General features: G+C 60.1%; 2 protein-coding genes across 7 annotated transcripts; both read left to right on the top strand.

Annotated features, from left to right (window-relative positions):
* The first annotated feature begins 6,060 nt into the window (after nucleotides 1-6,060).
* On the top strand, nucleotides 6,061-12,472 carry Cirbp (cold inducible RNA binding protein). 5 transcript variants are annotated; one of them, XM_005405985.2, is made up of 7 exons: nucleotides 6,061-6,169; nucleotides 8,429-8,537; nucleotides 8,618-8,724; nucleotides 8,816-8,954; nucleotides 9,033-9,114; nucleotides 9,937-10,007; nucleotides 12,181-12,269. In XM_005405985.2, exons 2-7 carry the CDS (start codon nucleotides 8,435-8,437, stop codon nucleotides 12,183-12,185), a joined length of 507 nt encoding a protein of 168 aa, XP_005406042.1. In that variant the 5' UTR covers nucleotides 6,061-6,169; nucleotides 8,429-8,434; the 3' UTR covers nucleotides 12,186-12,269. The 5 variants fall into 5 exon arrangements, with proteins under 5 accessions (XP_005406042.1, XP_005406041.1, XP_005406038.1 ...); XM_005405984.2 differs by lacking the exon at nucleotides 12,181-12,269 and adding an exon at nucleotides 10,360-11,239; XM_013505298.1 differs by lacking the exon at nucleotides 8,429-8,537 and adding an exon at nucleotides 12,348-12,472 and having other exon boundaries at nucleotides 6,083-6,169; nucleotides 12,181-12,282.
* Nucleotides 12,473-12,578: 106 nt separating this feature from the next.
* LOC106146226 (chromosome unknown open reading frame, human C19orf24) lies at nucleotides 12,579-15,094 on the top strand. 2 transcript variants are annotated; one of them, XM_005405980.2, is made up of 3 exons: nucleotides 12,579-13,097; nucleotides 13,969-14,085; nucleotides 14,779-15,094. In XM_005405980.2, coding segments are annotated over exons 1-3 (396 nt in total). In that variant the 5' UTR covers nucleotides 12,579-12,819; the 3' UTR covers nucleotides 14,780-15,094. The 2 variants fall into 2 exon arrangements, with proteins under 2 accessions (XP_005406037.1, XP_013360753.1); XM_013505299.1 differs by lacking the exon at nucleotides 13,969-14,085 and having other exon boundaries at nucleotides 14,779-15,089.
* Nucleotides 15,095-19,078: the final 3,984 nt, after the last annotated feature.

Raw genomic sequence — 19,078 nt, 5'->3', positions numbered from 1 at the left:
TTGGATGTGGTGGCCCATACCTGAGATCACAGCACTTGGGAGGCCAAGGCAGGAAGATCTCTGTAAATTCAAGGCAGCCTGGATTACACAGTGAGTTCAAAGCTAACCTGAACTACATAGCAAGACCCTATCACTTAAAAAAAAGGTGCTTGACATGTGGCTTAGTGGTAGTATTCTTGCCTTGCATGCACAAGGCCCTGGTTTCAATCCCCAGCACCACAAAAAACAACAACAAAAATGGGTGTGGTGGCACATGCCTGTAATCCCAGCACCTGGGAGGCTGAGGCAGGAGGATTACTCTGAGTTGAGGCCAGCCTGAACTACATAGCAAAACCCTGTCTCAAAGGCAAAAAAAAAAAAAAAAGCAAAGGCAGCTTCACTTTAACTGGGCCAAGACCTCCCCTTGACGAAATTTCAGCCCTGCATATCACACTGTACAACCACCACTGGGAAGCAGACACCCCAGAAGTAAGGCAGTGCCCTCCCCCATAATGCCCTTGGATCAGCTGGGCTAGAAGGCCAGCAGTCCAAAGCAGTCAATCTGCATACCCTCCAGCAGTTAGAACCCAGTTCCCGCCCCTGGCCTGGGCTGGAAACAGGTAAGAGATGGGTGAGGTTCACAGACAGGCCCTATTTTACCCCACCTGGAAGGGCTATAGTTGACGTTGAAAATACAAAGTAGAGAAATCAACATAAATGATGATCCTCTGTGTATGGGCACGCCAAGAAAGAGACCCAGTACCTGGCCCTGGGGGTGCAGGCGAGTCAGCACAGCACTGTGGAGGCTGAGGCAGGAGGATGGAAAGTTGGAGCCCAGCCTGGGCAATTTAGAGATATCCTGAGACCCTTTCTAAAAAAGTAAATACAGCTGGGGATGTAGCTCAGTTGAAGGCCCTGGGCTCGGGCCCCTGTATCTTTTTTTTTTTGGTCTTTTCAAGATAGGGTTTTGCTATGCACTTCAGGCTGGCCTTGAACTCACTTTGTAGCTGAGGCTGGCCTCAAATTCGCAGTATCCTCCTGCCTCAGCTTCTCCAGTGCTGGGATTGATTACAGGTGTGAGTCACCACGCCCTGCTTGGCCCCTGTATTTTAAAAACAAAACAAAAAGTGAGTGTGTCATCCCTCGAACAGGTGAGGCACCTGGGCAGGGGCTCTGGCATCTCACAGATGTTCCCTGTGTGCTGTGTGCACACATTCGAGTCCCTGCACGTCCCTGCCCTGCATGCTTATCCTCACTGTGTCACCATGCTCCTGTGCCTCGGTGAAAGGCGTCACTCTCCTGGTCCCTGCAGGGTCAGGAGCACAGAGACCAAGCAGGTGTTGAGCCTAGCAGCAGGCCTGGCCTGGCAGCCCTGTGTCCTCTGGCTGTCATTCCAGTTTGTCTGGTGTGCACAGCCCGTGGGGTTACCGGAGGCTCTGCAGGATGGGCTTGTGTGACTTTGTGGGCGCCCAAGGGGTGCACTGCAGACACAGGTGGCTGCACACAGGCACGCGTGCGTGTGTATGTGTGTGTGTGTCCCATCACACGTCACAGGATGTGTGTTGTACTGGGGCCTCCCCCTGTGGCTCAAGGCCTGGCCCTGGGCTGCTGGGCCGGCGTGGCCCTGGCAGGAGCTGAGGAACTGCAGCCAGTGCATTCCTGGGACATGACTCGGCCTTGTGGGGAGGGGTGACTCACTGGGAGCTCAGGCACTGCCCCAGCCCGAGGGCCCACCCCGCTGCCTGCAGACCCCATCCCAGGAGCGGGCTGCAGCCGCTCGCTCTGCCTTTCCTGGGGTGCAGGCAGCTGAACCAGGGACCCAGGGAGCCAAGCAGACATCCGGAGCAGGTAGGACCTGGGGGGAGGGGCAGTTTAACCCTTCCTAGTCTGCACTCCTCCCTCAGCTTCCTGAAATTCTGGGAGGCCCCGGCTGCCTCTGACACACAGCACGCGTGCCCACCCAGGGACGTGACTCATGCCACAAGGCATGGGCACATATGCTCCGTGGGTCCCGGCCCACCCGAGTCACACGCACCCAGCCCTGTCCCTGGCTGCTCCCACATCCACATGCCGAGTTCTGTGCACTTTCGGGCCCCAGCACCAGTCCCCAAGCATTCTTAAACAGAATCCCCCTTGTGCCCTGTGCAGACTAGTGAGTCCTTGCGCACACGCAGGTTTCCGTGCACCTGCACACTGCCCGGATTTTCTGTCTACACAAGCATGCGTCCAGCTGAGTGTGACGGTGCATGCTTTTTTTTTTTGGTACCAGGAATGGAAAGGGTGAGTGCTTTTTATCCTAGCACTCTGGGAGTCTGACGCAGGAGGATCACGAGTTCGAGTCTAACCTGGACAACTTAGCAATTTAGCAAGATCCTGTCTCCAAAAACAAACAAAAAAAAAGCGCGGGGAATAGCTCAGTGCAAAGGCCTTAGGTTCAGACCCCAGTATCGCCACACAAAAAAAGGCCCTAGCAATCCTTTCTCCGTGTGCATGCCCACGAGTCCCCTGCCCACGGGCACACGTGTGCGCACACCTGGCAACACGCACACGGTGTGCGCACTCCCACCCTGGCTCTGAGCCGCGCGGATCGGGGCCAGCTGGGCGGGCTGCAGTCCCTGCCAGGACGGTCCCACTTCCGCGCCCCCGCCGGGCGCTGCCAGGTGCACTGGCCAGGAGGGGGCGGTAATTACGCGGCCCCGGGGTGCCCCCCACACACGCGCCTTTCATCCCGGGCCACGCCCGGCCCCGGCCCAGACGCTCATTACCTACTCCCGCCCGATCATTAGCCAGGGTCGGGGGAGGACCTGGCGTCCCGCGTGCCCGGCCCCGCGGGGAGGGTGGAGTAGGCAGCACGGGAACCAGGTGGCCCCGCCTCCATCTCCATGACAACGTCCCGGGCGAGGGCCGGTTGGAGGGCAGCGCCCCAGCACTGGATGGAGGGGGTTCACCCACCGTGGGACTCGGAGGCCGACGCCCTCTGGGAGACTTGGGACTGGGAAGCAGGAGGATTATGAAGAGCATTCGGTGGCGTCCGGCATCCCTGCACTCCTTCTGAGACAGGAGGATCGCGAGTGGGACCCCATCCGGGGTAATTTAGCAATTCAGCAAGAACCCCCCCATCTCAAAATTAAGATTAAAAGGGCTCGGAAACCGGCCTTGACAGTGAACACTTGTAATTCCGGCACTTGGAAGCCTGAGGCGGGAGGATCGTCCGCAAGTTTGAAGCCAGCCTGGGCTACTTAGTGAGACCCTATCGCAAGACAATAAAATAGAAAGCGTTTGGTGTGCCAAGGCCCTAGGTTTAATCTCCAGTACCAAAAGGGGGTGAATGATGTGGGGTGGGGTCGCAGAGAGGAAGAGATACAGGGTAGGGAGACCCAGAGGTGACAGACAGACCCGGACACCTGCGGGCCTGTGGGAAACCCCAGCGGGCAGGTCGGACCACGGTCGTCTGGCTTGGAATAGCACCCCCTAGATCCCCCACTCGGTTATTGAGCCCCTCCTCCTACCCCCTGCTACCCTCGGACACTGGCGCAGAGGGCCGCGGGGGAGGGTCGAGGACGCCAGCGGTGGCCGCGCGGGCCGGCGAGGGGTGAGGCGGCAGCAGGACTCGGTCTCCCACGCTCGGCCACACAGCTGGCTGCCGCCCCGGGGGGTGGGTCCGGAGTCCGCGGCCTGGATGACGGCTAGGCCGCGGCGCCCCCTCGTGCCCACGCAGGGCAGCGCACTCGGTCCAAATCCCGGTGGTGCAGGGGCGGCCGCGGGGGTGAAGAAAAGGGATGTATCCCAGGCACCCTGCTGCAGAGAAAAGAGGGTCATGGTGACACGGCCGAGACACAGGAACACGCAGACGCAGTTAATCTCGGGACACAAGTGCAGAGACAGGTGCAAACTGTGAGACACCACTACACAGGTGAGCCGTGTGCTAGGACAGGCACCCCCAGGCATCCACACTCCGCTGGGAACCCGATGGCCGTGGGGACTTGCGGAGCCCGGCACACAGGAACAGCTAGGTGATAGTAAAGTTCATAACTCGTTGTTGGCAGAACGAATGAATGAACGACTGAATAAACACAGCTCTTTACAAAACTAGGAACAGCAAAAGAGACTCGGAATCTGAGAAGAGGAGGGGTCTCAGAATGATCCGGGAGCTGGGAACTCAGGGAGCACCCCCTTAGCCCTGGTCTTCCCCGGGACAAGGCGCTCCCACCCTGGGGACAGGCCGGAAAGGGCAGGGGTCTAGGCTGGGCATGACGGGGTTGGGTGGCTGGGCCCCTCCTGCATGGCGAGGGAGCGGAGTGCTGATGTCGCTCTGATCCTTTTAATAACCGCCCTGCACGAGTGGCTGACGCAGCAGAAGGCTTCCGCTGACGGACAAGAGGGCTGCGGTGTGGAGAGGGGGTGGGCCGTGACTCATGCGGCTACCACGTGGGGGGTGAAGGGGCCCTTGAGCTGCTCAGGGGTCCTGGCCACTGTGTCACTGCAGACAGGTGGGTCACCTCGACCCATTTGAGGATAAGAGTCAGTCTGAGGCCCGCAGTGGAGCTGAGACTTCTCAGCAAAGTGGGGGCCTCTTCTCCAGTTGCCCCCAACCGGTCTGCGGAGGGTCTGAGCTGTGGTGTGGGTCTCAGGTGTGGGTGCACAGGGAAGGGTCCATACTCGCTTCTTCCACCAGGGCCAGGAGAGCAGCATGAGATCAAGAGGGTGTAGGAGGGGTCCCCAGAGGTCTTGGGGTTCCTCCCTGGAGCAGTTTTAAGGGTGTGGGTCCTTGTCAAGCTGTTTGTCCTGAGGCAGGAGGATCCTAATTGCAGAGCTCTTGAGACCTCCTGGGGGTGCCTCCTCAAAGAGGAGAAACAGGGCAGGGTGGACCTGGCCCTATGCTGGCTCCAAGTGGGTGGTGAGCAGGCTGTGAGCGTGCGGATGGCCGGGCCACATGGCAGGTGTGGAGCCCGAGGCCTGAGCTGATGTCCTGTGCAGTTACTAAGCCAACATCGAGGTGGGTGTCAGCCTACCTGGCGTGGTGGTGCACGCCTGTAATTCCAACGACTCGGAGGTGAAGGCGGGAGGATCGCCGTGAGTTCGAGCCCGGCCTGGACTACATAAGTGAGCTCAAGGCCAGCCTGCATTATATAGTGAGACCTTGTCTCAAACAAACAGTAAAAAGTGTCCATCGAGGTGAATGTTGGGGTGCAGTGATGCAATTACAGGAGCGGGAGCGAAGTCAGGGTTGGGCTGGGAGTATGGGTGCAGGTTGGGGTTTGGAGGCAAACTTGGTTAGGTGAAGCTGGGGAGCTCAAAAATGTTGGGCAGGATAACAACAACAAAAAAATGTTAGGCAAGCCGGGCGTGGTGGCGCACGCCTGTAATCCCAGCACTCGGGAGGCTGAGACAGGAGGATCACTGCGAGTTTGAGACCAGCCTAGGCTACAAAGTGAGCTCAAAGCCATTTTGAACTGCATAGGGAGACACTGTCTCAAAAAACCAAACAAACAAACAAACAAACAAACAAACAAAAAAAGGCAGAAGAAAGAATTGGGATTGTGGAGAATATTGGAGTTGAAATGCCTACAAATGAACTTTCAGTGTTGGGGTTTAGGTGGGTCTCGGGGTTGACTGCACGAAGTAGCATATCCAAGAGCTTCTGGGTACTGGGAGTCCTGGGATGTCATCGATATCGGCAAGCTATCAGGATTGACGTAGTGATTCAGATGAAGGTGGGGTGTCTGTGAGCCGAGGATGGAGATATGGGTGGAGTCGATATGTCAGGGTATAAGCAAAGCCCTATCGTGGGCGGAAACCCCTTAGCAGACTCTACCCAGGGCCTTTGTTCTCCGCCTCAGGCTAGGGGGCGGGCACGCGGAAGTGGGTCAGCCACGCCCCCGCGCACGAGGGCGGGAGACTGCGGACTCGAACCATCCAGACCAATCAGAACACCCGACGCCAGTGCACGAGAAGGGGCGTGACGCAGGTAGGCCCGGCCCCCCAGCTCATGAATATGAGGCACGACCGCTTTCCCCGGCGCCGTCGATTGGCCTTCGTAGCGCAGGGGGCGGGCACAGCGGGCGGGGCCCGGCGGCGGTGTATATCAGACACGGCTCGCGGCGCCCCTCTTTCACTCGCGCGTTAGAAGGCTCTGGTCGGTGTGCCGTGCCGTCTTCCCGCCTGCGTCAGGGACCTGCCCGACTCAGCGGTGAGGGCCCTGGCGGCGCCGGCTCCGAGGGTCCCAGGGCGGCGGGCGGCCTTAGGCGCCCAGGCGAGGTGGGGCCGCAGCGGCACGCCCCTGGGAGGGGGCGGTGCCGGGGCGGGCCTAGGGTTGGAGTCCGCCCGTCCGGCGGGCGAGGGGCAGCGGGAGACCGGGCTGAGCGGCGGCCGGAAAGTGTCCTCCCCCCACTCAGGCCCGGGACGCCGGTTTGGCGGGCGCTGCAGCAAAATGGCGGCGGCGAGCTCGAGGCTTCTGTGGCGAAATGGCGGGAGCTCCGAGTCCCCGGATGGAGTGGCGCAGGGCGCTCGTTCAGCGCATGCGCGGGGGGCGGGGCTCCAGGGCCGGCTCTCAGGCTGCGGGTCCCGGGTGTTCGCGTCCAGTCGCCGCGCTCGCTGAGCCTCGGCTTCCCATTTTGCCATCGAGATTGCACATGGGGAAGGACTGCCCCGCTGGGCTGAGCCGCTAGCTCTCATTTCTAGTGCGTGTCTCCTTCTGAACCCCAGGTGTAACCCCGAGGTGGCACAATCCCGCATCACGGCTGCCGAATCGTGTACTGGTTTTTCTTAACCATTGGGCCGCGGTCGGCCTCGCCAATAAATGTTTTCCCCAAGTCGGCATGCCCGCCCCCCTGAGTAGTCACGTTCCCAGTGCCAGGTTCCCGGAGTGAGGCCCTGGGCATCTCGGTCTCTGGGCTTACCCTTCCCTAGTCCCTGCTAGAAAGTGGGCGTGTGGTGTAAGACAGCAGCACCCTGGGACTGGTTGCCCTCTTCGAGAGCACTCTCTGGGCCCTTTACAGTGATGGAGAAAGCACTCTATTGAAAACCCACCTACAACTTAACCTCCTGGACAGTTTAGGAAAACCTTGTGCCAAAATAAAAACTTAAAAACCAGGTGTGGTGTTGCACACCTGTAGTCCCAGCATTCAGGAGGCTGAGGCAGGGGGATCACCACAAGTTCGAGGCCAGCCTGGATGACATAGTGAGGCCCTGTCTCAAAAAATAAAAAAATTAAAGGCCAGTAGAGGATCCCTGATTTGGATCTCCAGTTACACACAAACACACACAAAGCACCCTCTATGCCTTGTCCAGAGTTGTATGGACATCTGATGGTTTAGTAGATCACCCCACTATTATGAAAGGGGACACTTGTACTAAGAAGCCCTAGTGAGCCAGGGTGAGGCTGGAGGATTGTTTCAGAGTTCCAGCCAGCATGAGGTACATAATGAGACCTGCCTCAAAAAGCCAAAAAAAAAAACCCAAAAAACCCTAGTGATTTACGGTGGCACAGACCTGTAATCCCAGCACTCAGGAGGCTGGGGATTGAGAGTTTGAGCCCAGCCTAAGTGATTTAGCAAGACCCTATCTCAAAGTTTAAAAGGCCTAAGTATGTAGCTCAGTGCAAAAGCCCTGAGGTCACTTCGCAGTACTGCAAAAAGAAAAAAGTCCTACGTGTAGATTTGGATTTTTTTTGTCTTTTTTTTTGGGGCGGGGGGCGGGTAGTGTTTTTGAGACACGGTCTCACTATGCAGTTCAGCCTGGCCTTGAGCTCACTTTGTTGCCCAGGCTGGTTTTGAACTCACAATGATCCTCCTGCCTCAGTCTCCCGAGTGCTGGGATTGCAGACATGTACTACCACGGCCGGCTAGGTTTGGAATATATTAAAGAGCATTAGAATTATTTCTCGGTTTTTTATCCTCAGGAAGAGTTTAGCACTTGTGTAAAATAGGAGGAGGGGATGGTGAGAGACAAAGCTCTTTTTTGTTTCGTTTTGTTTTTTTTCCCCGGTACCTGGGATTGAACTGATGACCTCGCGCTTGCCAGGCAAGTGCTGTGCCGCTGAGCTAAATCCCCAGCCCTGAGAGACAAAGCTCTTTAACAGGTTCCGGCCGGCTGAACCACCAGTGATAGTGTGTCGCTGTCCCGTCAGATGGCTGGTACCACTGGCATAGAAGTGGGGAAAGTTAGCTGAGCCAGGTGGCGCACTCCTGTAATCCCAGCACTCAGGAGGCTGAGGCAGGAGAATCGTGAGTTTGATACCAGCCTGAACTACAAAGTGAGCTCAAGGCCAGCCTGAATTGCATAGTGAAACCCTGTTTTAGAAAGACAAAAAAAAAAAACCGTGGGACAGTCATTCATGGGACAGTCCTGCATGTGTTCTGCTGCTAGTTTGAACCCCCTGGCAGTGAGACAGGAATTCTGGCCCTCTCTCGAACGTATTTAAAGCTCTAGCGCTGTTTGTTTGCCACAGGCCACCATGGCATCAGATGAAGGAAAGCTTTTCGTAGGAGGGCTGAGTTTTGACACCAACGAGCAGTCGCTGGAGCAGGTCTTTTCCAAATATGGCCAGATTGCTGAAGGTGAGGTGGGTGGGCTGCTGGCCAGTGGGGCTTCCTGTGGGGATGCCAGGCGCTAACTGCAGGCCTTTCTCCCTGCACAGTGGTGGTGGTGAAAGACAGGGAGACCCAGCGATCGAGGGGCTTTGGGTTTGTCACCTTTGAAAACATTGACGATGCCAAGGATGCCATGATGGCTATGAATGGGAAGGTGAGATCCTGTGGTGGGGGTGCCCAGGGTGAGCCCCACCTCCCAAGGACAGGGAGCTGCAGAGGCTGACCCAGCCAACATCTGGTCCCAGTCAGTGGACGGGCGACAGATCCGTGTTGACCAGGCCGGCAAGTCTTCTGACAACCGATCCCGAGGGTACCGAGGTGGCTCTGCTGGAGGCCGGGGCTTCTTCCGAGGGGGCCGAGGCCGGGGCCGTGGGTTCTCCAGAGGTGAGTCTGAGCACTTGGGGGTGGGGTGGGTTGCTGCCAGTGGAGCTGGCACTCATTTATTTTGTCTGACTCCTACAGGGGGAGGGGACCGTGGCTATGGCGGTGGTCGCTTTGATTCCCGAAGTGGGGGCTATGGTGGCTCCAGAGACTACTACAGCAGGTGAGGATCCCAGAGCCAGGGAGAGGCTCAGGACTTCTGTACAGAGTCCAGTGTGGGTTCCCAGCTGGGGTGGCAGAAGCTTAGGGGAGAATTGAGCTGTGCTTCAACCATGCAAAGTAAGTGCTGAGCCTAGTCCCCAGCCAGCCCTGAGGTGGCAGGGCTTTTTGGTTTTGGGTTTTCGTTGTTGTTATACTGCCCTATACTGGGGATAGAGCCCCAGGAATCCCCAGGCTTTTTTTTGTGTGTGTGTGTGTGTGTGTCTATTTGAGATAGGGTCTCACTATGCAGTTCAGGCTCACCTTGAAGTCACTGTGTAGCCCAGGCTGGCCTTGAACTCACAGCAATCCTCCTGCCTCGGCTGCCTGACTGCTGGGATTACAGGTGTATGATACCACACCTGGCTGTTTTTCAGTTCTGATTTTGAGAAAGGGTCTTTTTCTTTCTAGTGGTGGTGCTGGGGATCTTGTGCATGCAAGGCAAGAGCTCAACCACTGAGCCACATCCCCAGCCCATGAGAAAGGGTCTTAGTGAGTCCCTACATCAAATTCAAGTTCTTTTTTGGTGTTTTGAGACAGAGAGCATCTCACAGTGTAGTTCAGGCTGCTTTTGAACTCGCTGTGTAGCCCAGGCCTGCCTCAACCTTGGCAGTGATCTCCTGTGTCAGCCTTCTAGAGTGTACCTGTTTTTGGCCTGTTGGCAGTTTCCAACATCCACTTCAAGTTAGTCCTGTCAGTGTTCCTGTCATGGGGAGTGGGTATGGGACTGGAGCCTAGGTCAGCAGGTGCCCGTGCCCTTCAGCATCCACATCTGTGCCTTCTGCAGCCGGAGTCAGGGTGGTGGATACGGTGACCGGAGCTCAGGGGGGTCCTACAGAGACAGCTACGACAGCTATGGTAAGTGCTGCTCCGAGGGTGCTGCACTGTGTGGCCTGTGGTGGGAGCTCAGCAAACCCTTGTGCCCTCCATTCTCGAGCGGCTTAGGCTGGACGCTCAGACCTTGTTACTGTGCTTGCCCGCAAAAAACAAGTCTGTCCTCTCAGAGCCATTCTGCCACAGAACAGAGCCAAGTCAGTGACGAAGGACAGGGCCTCCAGGGCTGTGCAGGCAGCGTAGGTGCCCGCCCACGCCAAGGGGGGAGGTGGCTCCGAGCCTGCGCCGCCCGCCTTCCGGGGCTGCGCTGGGCATGGATGCTGCATCCTGTCGCGTGCTTCAGCGCCTTTACACTCTGCCTGCTTCTTGTCCTCAGCTACACACAACGAGTAACAATCCTTCCTGCTCAAGACCGTCCTTCCATGGCTGTATATTTAAAGATTTTGGGAGCTGCGCTGAATCGTTGATGTGTAGTGAACACACCTCCTTGTATTCCCACTTTTGTAGTCATTTCTGTTCCAATCTTGTCAACCCTGCCTGACTGCTTCTGACCCCCGAGATGGCCTCATGACTAGACTTTGCTTTTTAAGGAAGCGCTGTTTTTATGGTTTTTGAAGGCGTTTTGAAAAGTACTTCTGAGTTTACTTTTTTTTTTTTAAACCATGAACCATAGCTTTTTAAGAAACTATCGGGGGTTGTGTGATTTTTTTTTTTATTATTATTATTTTATTTTATTTTACTTTTTTTATTTTTACTTTTACTTTTGTGGTGCTGGGGATCAAACCGAGGGCCTCGCATGTTAGGCCACTGCTCTGCCACTGAGTTGTACCCCAGCCCTGTTGTATGGGTTTTTGGATTTTGGTTTTGGTTGTGTTGCTTTTATTGATTCTTTTTTTGTGGGGTCACCCATGAAGTTGGGCGCCTCCATTCCTTTCACTAAGATTGAATGGACTCTGGATCCGCTCTTTGCCAGAAGCTGAGCAAGCTGTGGCTTTTTGGGACTCCACGTGCCGTTTGAGGGTAGCCGGGTAGGACAGCGGCCGGCCGCGGAGAGGCCGCCCTGTGCCCGCCATGCATCGCGCCCGCGGGAGCCGTGCAGAGGCGCTGAGGTTTTTGAAGACATTTATTTATATTGTCCTTTTTTACCAGAAGACGTACGCATACTCCATCGATGTTGTATTCGCAGTGGCTAAGGAATTCTTGTACTCAGTTTTCTTTGGCTTTACGAAGCCGATTAAAAGACCGTGTGAAACAAACCTTGCTCTGACAATCTCCCTTCGTTGCACAACACACCGTGCTGCGGGCTCTCCAGGCAGCCTGGGCCGCGGAGCACGGAGCCCGCAGAGCGCTAGAGGAGGAGGAAGGCAGGTGCAGGGCCGGGGCCGGGGCCGGCCCGAGAGCCGCTGGCTGCCCCTCGGGTTAGGTGAGGCAGCAAGGGGATGGGCGCGGGGAGCCCCTCGAGGCTTCTGGTGCAGGCAGCAGGAGGGCTCGACGGGGCGGGCAGCGTAGCAGGGTCAGCGGACGCCCGGGCACCTGGCGTTGACCGTAGAACCTTAGCCGAGCAGCAGGGCAGAGAGGGACGGTGCGCGCCCCGGCGGACCCGGAGCAGGCCGGTAGCTAGCTCTGCTGTGCTTCACGAGTTCTGAGCGTTCTCTGCTAGCCTATGAAGCCGCAGCCTCGGAGGACAGACGTGTTGTGCGCCCAACAGAAACCTCTGAGATGCACGCTGCTCCCTTGGCTAGCGCCCCTGTGCCGCTGGCCCTGTAACTCGAGGTAACGCCTTCCGCTCGTGTCCGCATCCCTCCTTGTCCAGAGCTCTTTGAAACTACTGTTAACTGCCCGGGGAATGTTCCTTTGACTGCTTTTTGGTTTTCCTTTTTTATTTTTACGTATTTTGTCAATCAGGCTAGCACTAAAGTCAGGCCTGGCCGTGGGCCCCTCCTGCCTGCGGCCCGGCCCCAGCCTTCACGGTAGGCGCGATCCGCTTGCAGGACAGGGACCACCACGCGCGGCCTGCAGGGTTTTGCTGTCTCGAGCCCGCCTTTCCCGCCGCCGGCCGCAGCCCTCGGTGTCCCGGCGCGCCAGGCCCGTCCCGAGGGCGGCCGGGTCGGCTGGACCGCTAGGAGCTGTGAACGGTTCCTGGGCGGGGAGGGGCGCATGCCCAAGGGACTCAGGGTGACGCGGCTTTGCTTTGCAGGGTGACGAGACCCGGCCCGAGGGGGCGAGATCGATGACCGCAGAGGTGACATCTCCGCGGGAAACGCAGGGAAGGAGCCAGAGACAGCGGCCCGGCCGCCCGGTAAGTGCCGGGCTGGGGGTGCGGGCGCCCCGTCCTCGCCCCCGCTCACTGCCGCCCCCTTGCAGGACCCACAGCGCTGGCCCGGAGTCTGCGGAGGAGCCGCGGGACGGCGGCGTGGTCGCCGGAGAGGGCAGCGGAGCGGCGCCTGCGCGGGCGGGGCGCGGGTCTCAATAAAGCCTGTGTGACCGAGCCCGCTGTCTGCTGTTGGGTCGACACCTCCGCCGTCTGTGGCCACCTTAACCCCGACTCTGTCCGCTGGGGCCCGGGAGGGTGGCGGCGGGCGCGGGTGATCGGGCGAGTCCGTGGGACAGGGTCCTGGGGCAGAGCCGCCGTGAGCAACCTGCGGCGTGCAGAGGGTGCCGCCGCCTGCGCTCGCTCGAGACGCGCTTCCCGGCCCAGCCCGCGTGCGGGGGCGGTGCCAAGGGCACTTCCGGCCTCAAAGTCACGCCCCTACTGAGCATTGGCTGGCGCCACCTCCACGAGTCTGACTGGCAGTTGCGTGCGGGGGCGGGGCCCGGCCACCGCTTCCGCCGGGCCATGGGGCCGCGCGTGCTGTTGCCGCTGCTGCTGCTGCTCGCGCTGCTCTCCGAGCCGCTGTGCGGGGCTGAGAACAGTACGCCTCCGTCGCCGCACCCAGCGCTAGCAGCGCCTTCGCTGCCGCCCTCGCCGGCTAACGGGAGCCAGCCGGGAGCGCCACACAACAGCACGCACGCTTGGCCAGCGGGTGCGACCGGCTCGCCGCTGCTACGCTCCTTCTTGGTGCTCACGGGTCTCGCTGGCCTGGCCCTTGTCTACTTCCTCATCCGGGCGTTCAGGTGCGTCAGTTTACGCGGCCAACGCCTCGCAGCAGCCAATCGGCGCGCGCTCTGAGCATCATGTGCTGGGGGCAGGTGGGGGGGCGGCTGTGACGCCAAGATCGTGGGGCGATCACGTGACCGCTCTGCTCGCCCCACCCCTCCAGGCCCCCCACTGGGTCTGGGGTCGTGGCATCTGCTTGCTCACTGCAGCTTCTGAGTGCTGCATCCCCTTCTCCAGATGGAGCAGTGTCGGGCCCTGGCCACCTTCCCGAGGGTTTCATCCCTCCCGAGCGATGTCCGCGATCCCTGTCCTCGCCTTTTGGGGCCCAGCTCGGTCCTCCGCGCCCCTGTGGGGCGCCTGCTGACCCCGCCCTCTCTTTCCGGCCAGGCCCTTTGGCCGCCGGTGTCTGTGGTCCAGGCCTCTTGTGCGCGCCTAGCCTTTGTCTTTGGCTTTTCTCCTGGCGGGCCTTGGAAGGGTCCTCGCACCGATGACCACGTCCCTCCTGGTCACTACAGTCCAGCCGCCCCGGTGGCTAATGAATTTCCACGTACCTCGCTGGCCGCACCATGGATCGCCTGTCACCCTTTTTCCCTCCTTGCTTGCCTCCGCGGCGCGGAGACGCCCCACTCATTTAGTGACTTGGCCGGATGGCCCGGCCCAAAGACTACAGCAGCAAAGCAGGAGCGCGATACGTATCCTGGCACCGAGAGAGGTGTCCATTGCTGTTACTGTCAAGAGAATAATCAGTAATCCTTGCGGCTGGAGGGCAGCAAGGACACAGACGCGATTAGGCAGGAGGCTGGGAGTCCTGTGGGGTGGAGGGCAGCAGGGCCGGGTATCAGTGGTGCCCCCACAGCCGCTGAGTGGGCGGGTCTGGACCTCGTGCAGGTTGAAAAAGCCACAGCGGAGGCGGTACGGGCTCCTGGCCAACACTGAGGACCCCGGCGACATGGCCTCCCTAGACAGTGAGGAGGAGACAGTCTTCCAGTCAAGAATCCTGAGATGGTAGGGAAGCCCTGCTGGCCTCCAGGGCCATGAGTGAGGGCCGGGTTGGGTGGCTGGAGTCACGGACAGGGCAGGGGTCCCAAGCTCGGTGCTCAGGCCACTACTGCTTGGGCAAGGCTTGTGATCCTCCTTAAGATTCCCCAAGGGCCTGAGCATGGTGGTACATGCCTGTCATCCCAGCACTTTGGGAGGCCGAGGCAGGAGGACTGTGAGTTTGGGCCCAACTGGACAACTTAAAACCCAAAATACAAAGTTTTTTTAAAAGGCTAGTAACATAGCCCAGTGCAAAGTCCCCAGGTTCCATCCTCAGTACTGGAAAATACAAATAATAAGTGAGATGCTGTAGACCTCACCCTGATGGCCACCCTGATTCCAGGGTGGAGAGGTGGGTTGAGAAGGTCTGTTGGGGGACAGGGAGCAGGACCGGGACCAGCATCTGGAGCAGCGGACCGGCAGGCTGAAGGCCCTGAGGCTGGCCGGAAGTAGGGTGGGATGGAGGCGAGGACCTGCCTAGATGCCCTCAGGACCCTGGACTGCTAGAGATTGGCAGGCATGGAGACAGGGCACAGCCCAGCTGAAGGGGACACAGCACAGGAGGCGGGTTCCAGGCTGGCAACCCCCTTCCCACTTGGTGCCAGTGCGGGTGGGTGTCCCGCCGGCCTCTCCTCTCACCCTGTCCCCTTCCCCTTCCAGATGCTGCTGTGAGGTAGGCAGGTTCCTAGGGGCCATGGGGAAGGACGAGACGGCAGCCCTCCAGCTGCCTCCCGGAGCCCCCGGCGTACCTGGATCCCCGCTCAGCACACCGCCACCGCCTGGCCGAGGGAGCCGTGTGAAAGCCACTGGGGCCCAGCTGCAGCTGCCCCAGATCCAGAGGCCCTCAGACGGACTGAGCTGTGCCACTCCCTGTCCAGAGGACCTGGCAGCCCTGCTCCGAGGCCCGCGGGGCCTGTCAGGAAGCCCCTTCCTGTGGGGCTGTTGACAATAAAGGAAGCCATGGTTGTGCACCAAGGGCCAGCCCCACCTTGACTCCCCAGGGGCCCACCTGGCTGGGTGGGTGAGAGGCAGGCTGGAGTGTCATTACTGAGACCAGGCTGGGCCGCAGTCACTGTCCCAGCTATCCACATGGTCAGGTGAATCTCACATGGGAGACAGAGGTAGGGAGAACCTGTCTGCAATTGCCTAGGACAAGGCCTGGCCTGTTATTTGTTTCAAGAACGAACTTCTGTTCATCCCTTAAAGCCCTGGTCCGGGGGTCTCTCTGCCTTGCCACCTTCAGCCTGGGGCTTGGGAGTGACCTGAGCAATCCAAGCCTCAGCCCCCTGTATCTTCAGCCAGTTGGGGTTTCCAGAAGAGCCGGGGCTGTGGTGTGATTGAGGGAGGTAGTCATTAGCCTGAGCCCAGGACGGTGGTCCATGGTGGTTCCCCTGTGAGCCCCCGGGCAGCACTGGCTCTGGCGCACGCAGCGCTCTGTAGTTCTGCCTCATAGATGCAGAGGAGGGGCTGCCCTGCAGCCAGAGGTCTAAGCGCCACTTCGCCGAGCCTCCTCTGCTGTGTAATGCGGAGGCTTGGCCGCCAGGTGGCAATCTCGCGCCGCCTTCGCAGGCGACTCCCGGAGCCAAACTGCAACCCGGGACTCAGGTCAGCGGGTCCTGCGGAGAGGCTGCGGTGGGAGACCCGGCCCCGTTGGCTCCTGCCCATCTGCCCCGCTCCCCATCGGTGCACGAAGGACCTGTAGGGACCCGCTCTTAACAGGCGCAAAGATACTGCCCCCGGCCCCCAACCTCCGATCTGCGCCCCCTTCCCACAGCCCTGAGCCATCCGTCTCTGAACTTCAAAAGGCACGGCAATTACTGTAATGAGGTCAGGAGAGACCTGTACCACCATCCGGAGCCGGGAGGGTGGGTCTCGCGCTTCCCCGCTGCGCCTGTCACCACCGCTGCGAGACTGGCCTCGGTGTGTGTGTGCTGTGCACGCACGTGTGTACACACTGTGCACCAGCGCCCTGTGCCTGCAGGACACAACATAGCTATGTAGACGCAGGATGGCAGCACAAGGGGCCACACATGGTGTCACCTTCAAGGGCCCCAGCCCCTCCCCTCCCCCCGGTGTTCCCCAAGGTGCCCACCCTCCAGCTCCGATCTCAGGTCTGGGTTTGGGTCCTGTTCATAACTTCCATCCCAGCCTCAGTGTCCTGTGTGGGACATGGAGATGGTGACAGGGGCGAGGTGGCTTTACAGGCCAGATTGGGGCCCCAGGGCCAAAGGAACCTCATTTTCCCATCGATGAGGTTGGGGGTCTCCGGCAGACTGAGCCCCACCTGCATCGTACTCCTGTCCCTTCTTGTGGGTGGCCTGGGTGCCCGCCCCAGGTACACTCACCAGTGTCTGTCCCTGACAGGTGTGGCTTCCCAGGAGCGCAGCCACCGTGGCTCTGAGAAGCACCGTAAACCGGGCCTGTGATGCTTCCCCAGCCCAGCCAGAGCAGAGCTCGGCCCTGGGGACAGCACCAAGCGGCATCGGCACCACCTCCAGGGGCGGTGGCCGCCGGCAGTTGCTGTGGGAAGGCAGTCTGTGCCTGGCCTGGAGCGGGGTAGGGGGAGGCAGGGGCGACGAAGCAGCAGGGACATGGTGCCTGGGGGCCCGTGCTGGTCTCAGTGCAGGTGTCTAAGAGTCCACACCACTGAGGTCAGGCCCACGCCTCTAAGGTCAGTGGGACAAGGGTGTCATCCTCCCAGCTGGAGAAGGGGCACCTTTCACTTTCTAAGTCAGGGCTTTGTGCCCCGGCCTCTCCGTGCAGACCCTGCGTGCCCCTCATGCCTGTCCCTGTCACACAGGTGAGGACGGCCTGAGGGCCCCAGCTGCCTGACCCTGCAGCCGCACCACTCCTGAAGGTGCCCCCACCGAGGCAGGCGGTGGATCTGGTCCAATTTACTCTGTAATGAGAAATTTCTCCCTGCATATTTTTAGCCTCCTGCTTGGTGCTGTGCCCTTTGAAGGCCGAGGGGCTGTGTGAGCTGGTCCTGGCCCTGCGGTCCGGCCCTGGAGCTGGGTGGCCGGTAGGGGTGAGTGAGGGCTTCGGGCAGGGAGGACCCTCCTGAGAGTGGGTCTGCTGCCAGCCCAGGGGTGCAGACCCTCGTGGACGGGGCAGCTTCGTCAGAGCCCCAGACCCAGATCTAGGTCCTGTGACCCTGCGTGACCCTTGCCCCACAGTGAGCCTGACCTCTGACCCTTGACTCCAGGGAAGCCTCCCCAGTTGACCCTTCACCCCAGTAAATCCCTAGGCTGGGACAGCACCTGCCAGGGAAGGGACAGGCCCTGGGGTCCCCAGAGCAGCCAGCCCTTCCCTCCTGTCACTGCCTGGCCAGTGCTCCATGGCGGCCGGTGGGTGCAGGGCGGTGGAACGGGGGACGCGCCACCTTTGTTCCTGTCCCCGCTCGGGCTCTGACCTTGAGAGAGACAAGAACAGAGGGAGCGCCGGGAGCAGAGCTTCCGCTCGAATCCGCGTGGCGGCGGCGGCAGCAGTGGCAGCCGCGGCTCTCGCCTTGGTGGCCCCTGCATGCAAATGAGCCAGTCGCAGGCCTCGGAGAGGGGTCCCCTCATCCTGCACCTTCACGCCCCTGCCAGCCCCTCTCCGGGGCTCCACAGTCCCTGAGATGCCACCTGTGCCTTCAGGTCATCCCTGTCCCTAGGTCCTGCTCCAGGATCAGCCACCTCTGGGAGCCAGGCTGGCGCCCGCCCCAGCCTCCACCCCCAAGCAGGCGTCCTACAGCCCTGGGCCCACTGTGCCTCAGTGGGGGCCCTTGCCACACGGCTTTAGGCCAACCTCAGCCCCCCTGGGGGCAGGTCTCACCTAACTCGAGGAGCACCCCAGGCCAACACTGGGCCTGCAGACTGGGTGTTTGGCTGGCGGTGGTGGCACACGCCTGTAATCCAGCACTCAGGAGGCTGAGGCAGGAGGACAGCAGTCAGTTCAAGATCAGTCTGCACTACACAGTGAAACCATGTCTCAAAAAAATAAGGGGGTATCTGCAGTTAGGTGAACTCAGGGACATGGCCTGCAGCCCAGAACAGACAGGCTGAAGTCCCTGCAGCAGAGAGGACAGATCCCCCAGTCCTGAGTCCTGACAGGCAGTCTTGGGGGAGGGGGGCAGACCACAAAGCACAAGCTGGGTTTCAACAGAAAGCAAAGAAGGAGGGCTCCAGGCTAAGACAAGGACCTGGTGCTGTGGCCTGCAGGGAGGTGGGAGGAGCGAGCTCTGGGGACAGGGTCCGTTCACATGTCCCCTTCCTGTAACCCATCCTTCCAGAGTTCCAAAGGCCCTGGCTCCCAGACGGGTCCCGCCAGGTCTGGCGAATGGATGACGGACCCATGCTGGACACCCCCTTCCAGATGGCCCTTGATGACACTCTGCCCTCCACAAGCTTGGCTCTCTCTGGGGAGGGAGCCCACGGCTGGACAGAGAGCAGAAATAGAAGACAGCCAGGCTCCCAGGACAGCTCCCTGCACAGGTCACACCCTGGGTCTTTGCCTGAGCTGTGCCCTGGGCGGGGAGCAGTGTCCTGTCTGCTCCTGCCTGTGCGATCCCCGTGTTGGCATGGATTTGCCGCCCGGCTTTTCGCTTGGGCCTGAGCTTCTCAGACTCACTGTGCACAGTCCAGAGGGGGCCGGTCGCAGAGGGGAGGCGCCGGCTTTGGAGGCTGTGGGCTTCGGGCTTGCTGGACTCTAGAGCTCTGCGCAAGGCTGAGCTGCCTGCCGCTTGGGCTGATTCAGGACTTTTGTGTCCCGGGGGCGTTTGGATGGGTTGGCGGGAGGGTGAGTGGCGCCCCTCCTGCTGGGCATAGGGAGGGGCACAGCGAGGGTGGACCCCTCAGCTCCTTCGTCCCCTGGGCCTCACTGAGCAGGGTCGCCGGGACGGGCCCTGAGGACCCCTCAGCGCGCTGCGGGTCGGAGCGCCCGGACCTGGCCGGGCTGGGGTGGGGCAGAGGCTGCAGCC

Source organism: Chinchilla lanigera, unplaced genomic scaffold (genome assembly GCF_000276665.1).
Source record: "Chinchilla lanigera isolate Chin_1 unplaced genomic scaffold, ChiLan1.0 scaffold00094, whole genome shotgun sequence".
NCBI lineage: Eukaryota > Metazoa > Chordata > Mammalia > Rodentia > Chinchillidae > Chinchilla > Chinchilla lanigera.
The sequence above is the reverse complement of the archived record's forward strand: the minus strand, read 5'-3'. Positions and strand labels throughout refer to the sequence as shown.

Excerpts from the sequence above, each read along its gene's own strand:
- LOC106146226 (XM_013505299.1), top strand. The coding sequence starts at position 12,820 with ATGGGGCCGCGCGTGCTGTTGCCGCTGCTGCTGCTGCTCGCGCTGCTC. Across the intron at positions 13,098-14,778 it reads TTCCTCATCCGGGCGTTCAG|ATGCTGCTGTGAGGTAGGCA; the intron begins GTGCGTCAGTTT and ends TTCCCCTTCCAG.
- Cirbp (XM_005405981.2), top strand. The coding sequence starts at position 8,435 with ATGGCATCAGATGAAGGAAAGCTTTTCGTAGGAGGGCTGAGTTTTGAC. Across the intron at positions 8,538-8,617 it reads ATATGGCCAGATTGCTGAAG|TGGTGGTGGTGAAAGACAGG; the intron begins GTGAGGTGGGTG and ends CTCCCTGCACAG. Across the intron at positions 9,115-9,936 it reads TCCAGAGACTACTACAGCAG|CCGGAGTCAGGGTGGTGGAT; the intron begins GTGAGGATCCCA and ends TGCCTTCTGCAG.